General features: G+C 30.6%; 1 protein-coding gene across 1 annotated transcript in view; it reads right to left on the reverse strand.

Moving 5' to 3' along the window:
- Window positions 1-2,746: 2,746 nt before the first annotated feature.
- Window positions 2,747-7,210, reverse strand: part of SNX2 (sorting nexin 2) — a 99,279-nt gene continuing 94,815 nt past the window's right edge. Inside the window, exons 12-16 of the mRNA XM_042781130.1 lie at window positions 5,983-6,126; window positions 5,498-5,509; window positions 4,666-4,746; window positions 4,473-4,544; window positions 2,747-2,797 (exon numbers count right to left, since the gene is read on the reverse strand). Of these exons, the coding sequence (XP_042637064.1) occupies window positions 2,747-2,797; window positions 4,473-4,544; window positions 4,666-4,746; window positions 5,498-5,509; window positions 5,983-6,126 (360 nt within the window). The remainder of the gene's footprint in view (window positions 2,798-4,472; window positions 4,545-4,665; window positions 4,747-5,497; window positions 5,510-5,982; window positions 6,127-7,210) is intronic.

A 7,210-nucleotide genomic window follows, 5' to 3' on the forward strand; every position in this document is an offset into this window, starting at 1 on the left:
GCTGGTGGCTATGACAAGAAAAGTGAAGCAGTCATTTGCTTTATAACTAGTTACATGCTTTATTTAAGACAGAAAAATGGAAGTCTTTATAATTCCCTTACACATCAAGATTAAAAAGCATTTTTTTTAAAAAAAAAGAATATAACCTTCCTTCTCTACGTACTCATTCAACTTCCTTCTTCTAAAGAAGCTTGATTTTGACTTGTGAAGAGGCTTATTTATGTTTAAAAATCACTTGTGCAACAATGTGTGTATGGCATTTGGAAACCTTTACTAGATCCAAATAAAAGTTTAAGGAATAGCAACAAAGAAACACGTATTTTGAGACTAATATAAATATATATGTATGTATAAAACAAGCTAAATACTTGAAAATAGTTAAGCAAAAAAATATAATGAAGAAAACTTCCTCTTTTATGTTAGAAGTTACATTTTTACATACATTCATTTTACTCTAACCTTGTTTTACTTTATTAATAGGTCTTTGATTAGAATTTCAATAGTATATTTATATTGAAGTTTTATATTTTAAACAAAATATTTTAAAGTAGAAAGGCACTTAAGTATTCAGTGTTATGCCCTTGTTTTATAAATAAAGAGATTAGAGTGATATGCCCAAAGTTACAGAGCTACAGAGCAACACAACCAAGACTTGATCATATGTATGCTGACCTCAAGTTCAGCTTGTTCCTCTATTACGTTCTTTCACTCCTTTAACTTTCAACTGGTTAAAGAAAAAAATATTTAAATTTTAACCTATAAAACTGAAAACCTGTGTTAGCAGCATTATTAATGAGTTTATTGTTCTATTTATTTAGAATGAAAGCATTTTATTAATATTAATAGGAGATGTAAGATTGATGGGTGAATTTATTCATTTCCAAAGAAGGGTGGTAAAACAATCAAATCCTCTTAATGTTCATAACTACCAGAGTTTCATATAACATATTTGAAATTTCTACCTTCAGGAATGGGGTCTGGTCATTTACTTTAAGTTTGATCAAGGAAATTTTTGTTACTCTATTTGGAGATACTGAATATAGGATAGCTGAAGGGAAGATTTTGGTTTGAATATTAACTAAGTTCTACCCAACGTATAAACAATACCTTTGGAAGTAATATAACTATGGGTATAATACTAGGGCATCACTCTAGTGGAACTCTATCCCTGGTAAGTCCATGTTTTGCTTAATATTAATGGGGCAATAAGATAGCATCCAATATATATTACTATGAATTACTCATATCTCAAAAGTGTTTTAACTTATCCCTAATAGAAGCAACAATAGAAGATTGTGCTATTCAGTTTCTTCGTTGCAAAAGAACAAATATTATTTTGCATCTTCCTGGATTTTTTTCTTTCCACAATTCAGCAAGTCTATATTATTATTATGTGGCAGGGTCTCTGCTAGGTGCTAGGAGTACAAATATAAGTAATATCTATAGTAAGCTTAAAATTTCAATTAAAATCAGTGGAAGCAAACACATGTTGAGAAAACTCTAAAATATTAACTGTATCCAGTAAGTTGCCAAAGAAGATTCAGTTACACATATCATATCTTATTCCTCTAGAAGGGACATAGGATTGTTATGCTTGAGAAGAGTGGTATTTTGAAGGATACTTTTTATAAAATGAACATAACTCTGATGCCAGGCACAACTTAAATTTTCATCAGCATTAAAGTTGAGATAGCATCTAAATAGGATAGAGAGTAAGTGGGAAGGGTTGCCAAAGACAAATTTAATTTTACTTCAAATTTCTTTTGGGTTATTGTTGGGTATTCATCAAATCATGGTGCATTTTAGCATGGTACCATTCTTTCTCAATTATGAGCACAGATAGTTTACTTTTAGTTTCAAATAAAAGACAAAGAAAGTAAGAAAGGACAAAGAGTATAGCAAACCCCTGGAGTTGGAAGATAACAGAAGATGAGCAAAATCCATGAGACTTATAAAGAAGCACATAAATACATTTTTCCCCTAATTTTTAAACTAGGTACTTCTAATAGGAATAGATAAAAACAAGCAAAGACAATTTTCTCTTCTTTATCCATCACAAGAACATTCACCAGAGTTGAAACAAGAGATCAATGTCCTTTGGTTTATGATAGTTTCATAAGAAAACTTAAGCTTCATTTAGTCATTTAATAATTTAAGAGGTCAGCTTTTTGTGTCAATTAAAATAATTAAGGAATCATAGCATCACCTATATACATCAAGGAAAACAAGTTTCTTACCATTAAAAATGCTTTAAAAAATTCTCTGTTTACATACCCAAATAATTTGTTACTAAAGCTTCACAAGGAATATCATTTTATTACTGTAGTCACAAAATCATAATTTCTGTACAGGAATGTGTAAGTGAACATTAATCAATGCATTGATAATTCACTTCATAAAGATCAGATAAACATACTACAGGAATATACTACTGTAAAGAAAAGAAAATACTGTAAAATTTTCTGGCCTTATAGAGCACTTTTTAGTGCAAGTATTTAAGACACAATAGTGTTCAATTCAGCAAAGTACTGCAGAATGTCATGCCACAGTCCACTTAATTCAAAGAGGGTCAGGACATGCAGCTTGTAATAAAATGTCAGAGTATACATATATATATATAAAAAAACCACATGTAATTCATAAAATATATAGTGGTTTATTTAGATGGTTTTAAATGATTTCATTGTGGAATTCAGTGTAACTGGAACAAACAGCCAAGGTCTCCTTAATAAGAATCATCTTCTTGCTATGCAATGGCTTTGGCTTCAGGTAAAAATGCCTCCCAGTATTTTATAAGCTGTGGATGATAATAAAAATGTAAGGTATCTTCATTACCTTTTTGTAACAAATATGCATGTATCTTTTGGCATTTTCAAAAATCTGTACAAACGGCTAACAATGATTAACATTTGTTAATGTCTAGTTTTTAAAAGTTCTTTATCTGAAGTTTGTCAATAAAATTTACACAAGAATTATTTAAAACATTAATGACTCCTGGCTGGTATCATTTTTGATGTAAATAATAAACATAAAAGAAATATAAACTTCAGTACTTTTGATTTATGCATAATTACATATAAACAGTTTGTCATCATATATTAAATAAGATTACTTGAAGTAATACAATTATTATGACCTATTCCAACATAAAGTGCTAACATCTGCTCAGAAAATATTCACAGTTTATACTAATGCTGGCCTTGAATGGGAAAACAGAAAATACTGAACGAGAAAGGGAAAATGAACTGTAAAGAATTAACTGCTAGTCTCTACTGAATAGTCTAAAGAACAGACTAAAGTATAAACCAAAGAAACAATCTTTTCAAAACAAGCTCATATGACTTATTTTCACATTTTAAAAATCTAACTTTACAAACTAAGCATTTAAATAAAAACAAAATATAGTGTGAAGATATAAATGTCATAGTGCCTAAGGCACTTGACTACTTCCACTCCTCGGAAGGAAGATGGGGCAATCTACTTCTGTAGTGATACTGCCTCAGAAACCCAAGAAGGGGTCGCTATGAGTCGGGTCCGACTCGACAGCACGTAACAACAACAACAACAATTAAAAATACAATCTATTATATTTTACATGAATAAGTGTTTAGATCTACATATTTTAAAACTAGATGATTTAAGACATTAAATAATTTGATAAATAACTCAATGTTATGTTAAAATTTACAGGGGAAAAACAAACCAACCAACCCACCTTTAGTTATTATCTTGTTATGGACTTCTATTTAGTATAACAGAACTCATGGTCTTCTCTAGTTAAGGAGACAAATGCCTCTTGTAGTATGGCCAAAGCCCAAATACAACCATTACCAACCCCCCCAAAAAATAAAATGATACAATGTTTTTAAAAAACTTAAGAAAATAAATTTTAGTTTAAATTCTATCTATCATGCAAGAGAAGAACTTGATGTAAGAATTTATTCAAACAGGTCTGATCAACAAGGAAATGCATGTAAAACTAAAAAGAGAGAGAAAGGGAAAAAATGTCCAGGAGGTTTTTCCTGGCCTGAATTGGGAAAAATTTATCTGTCTACTGTCAGAAGTGGTAGAGGCAAAAGACCTGGCATAGTTTTCAACTACTCTAACAACTTTTTCTTCTTTAGTGTCATTGGCTTTCTCTATTCCACTTCTCATTCTTCTTTGAGTTTAAAAGTCTATTTCCTTATTTATTTTCTTCAAAAAACATATCCCCCCCCCCCAAAAAAAATCTGTTGTTGTTGTTGTTGTTATGTGCCGTCGAGTCAGCCCCGACTCATAGCGACCCCTCCTTGGGTTTCCGAGGCAGTATCACTACGGAAGTAGGATTACCCAACCTTCCTTCCGAGGAGTGGCTGGTGGGTTTGAACCGCCAGCCTTCTGGTTAGCAGTCAAGTGCTTTTAGCCACTATGCTACCAGAGCTCCCCCAAAAAATCTAGAAGTTGGTTATTTAAAAAAAATAAAAAAAGCTTACCTGTTGTTGTGTTTGTACTAATGATTCTAAGTACTTGATAATAACAGTTTTAAAGTCTTTCACTCGTTCTTTCTGTTAAAGTATAATATATGGAAAAAAATCCATTAATAGAAAATTAAATTCCATTTTATCACATAATTGCCGCAAAATGTGACCATGTTGTTATAGTAAGTACAAAAATTATTATACGTGCCTCAAATCTTCCCACTTCTTTTCGAATAGTTTTAGAGATCTGTTCAAAATCTCTTTCTCCTTGTTGCACTTTGGCCTCCCACTAATAAAAAGAAACAAAAAAGCATAAATACTTTATTTCTGTTTGGAAAAAAAATTCTAGTATTAGCTGTCATGACCATTTCTAGTAAAATTTAACATGATGCCTGAAACCCCTGAGAAAACTCAGTATCAGCAAAATCCCAGTTAGCATCACCCAAACTTGTGTTTAATTTCCTAATAGTAGAAATGAATGTTAATTTCGTTTCTATTAACATTTTACTGCTATATTTACTAAGATTAGAATATTTCAGAACCTGATGAAATACAGTATCTGTAGTTGATCAAATGTAACTAAGATAGAGGAAAATATATTGGGTATGAAATACATTACCCAAGCAATTAAGTAGCATTACAGTATAATTTTCTCATTTCTTTTTTAAATCATTGATTATTTAAGATTGTATCACCAATATTCTGTTCAAAAATACATTTTCATCACAATTTTTATGCTCATGGAAATACTTTAAATTAGGAAAATTGTATGACACATATTTTAAAAACATTTTTGTAACGGTAAAATGACCACATGAAAAAAAAAGGTGGAATTATAGTTTACTACAGACCCACTGGTAAACATTAAATTCAGTACAAAAACAAAACATTGTGATTAGTGACCAATGGAATAACTAAAATAAAATAACTGAAGATTTAAGCAATGAAAATGGTATTTTCCCACTATGTAACCAAAACACTGGTACATACTCTTCAAAGAGCAGGTACATTTAATTTTAGTAACATAAAGGTTGTCCTACCTCTTCAATTTCCTTATTGAAGCATGGCAAAAGAAGTGTATAAATTATAATAAACTTATACAAATTTAGTAAAATACCATATATAAGACATATATATGGGGAATAATGTTGCCTGGATAGCTAAATGTGGGATAGGTCTAGCTCTAAAACTATTTTTAGACACAAAATAAGTAATTATCTGCAATCAAATTAACCATCTCAAGAGAATTAATTAATGTAATTAATTACATTACAAGTGTAATTAATGCAAAGGTTAATTTTAGTTCTTTTCCTTGTATACTTCTTTATCCATTCCATAATCATGTGGAGGTAATAAAGGACTCTGGAAACTTCAATGATGATCAAAATGCTAAAGTAATTCTAACACAGTCATAAAAATATGGAAAAATAGCTAAGTGTTGAATGGTTCAGAAAAAAATTCATGAAAAATTATGCACATATGAATGACTCATGAAAAAAATAATAAAGTATTTAGTATCAATCACCTCTCTTATTTCATTCTTAGCTTGCTGTATTTTATCTGGTTTGTTAGCAACCATCATTTTTGCCTCAGTTTCACGTTTTTTGAGCAAAGTAATTTGAGCATCTTCCCATTTCTGCCAGCACTTCATTCGATGGTCAAACACACCCTATTAGAGAAAAATATAATGCTATTTAAATAAAAGCAACACTGTGAAATACGTTCGTAAGGCTAGGTGGGTTGTAATATTATAAACATAAAACCAAATATTTAAGTTCTATTCTAATATACCAATATACCAATTATAGCATGACAATATTAAAAAAAAAAAAATCTACATTCATTTGCTTAAAAACAAAAAACCTGTCATTAGATGAGAGTTCAGAATCAAGAAAAAACTATAAACAGAACTCATTTCACTTGCTTTTAGAGTTTTAAATATGGCTTATAAGAAGATTTCTAAGAGATTTTTATGTTTTGAAAAAGGAACAGAATAATGGTGTTATCATATCTACATTGGAAGATTCCCTACTAAACAATATCAAAAGCAGATCTGCATGTCAGAAACTGAGGGAAAAAAATGGGAAGACTCATAAGACATAAGAAAGTTAAGTAAAAAAATGTGATGAAAGAGACGATATTAGCAACAGCAAATAAAGGCAAGGAGAAGCAATTAAAAAATAAAGGTACAGCAAAATTAAAATATGAGACAGTCACATACATGATGAAAAGGACAAGAGAAATATAGACATTAAGAAATAAATGAATAATTAGGCCAAAAAACTGTAACAGAGCAAGCCAACCAAGTCTACTAACATAATTTATACAAATAATGTGCATTACAAGTTTTCTGCAAACTGTGAAACCCCCTGGTTAGTTCCTTATGTGCATTATATGCGAAAATATGGTACACTTCTAAGTGGTCTGTCAGAGCAAGAACAAGTGGAATGGAGGTAGGAAATGAATATGGACATATGGAAATAATTAGAAGTCTTACAAAAGACTGATGGATAACATGGGAGAAACGAATGATAACCCCTTTCCTACTTTGACTTTGGGGATATACTCTTTTATTTATTTATTTATTTTAATTAGGATTTGGGTGAAGATTTACAGAGTAAATTCACTTTTCATACAGCAGTTCACATATACTCTGTCTCATGTCATTGACCAAAATTTACAATGCAGCAGCTCCCCTCCCACTTCCTCCCCATAGTTACCTCCTCCCAGTGTCCATCCCTTCATACTCTTCT

The sequence above is a fragment of the Orycteropus afer genome, unplaced genomic scaffold (genome assembly GCF_000298275.1).
Source record: "Orycteropus afer afer isolate SDZICR_OR568_19922 unplaced genomic scaffold, OryAfe1.0 scaffold00086, whole genome shotgun sequence".
NCBI classification, from domain to species: domain Eukaryota; kingdom Metazoa; phylum Chordata; class Mammalia; order Tubulidentata; family Orycteropodidae; genus Orycteropus; species Orycteropus afer.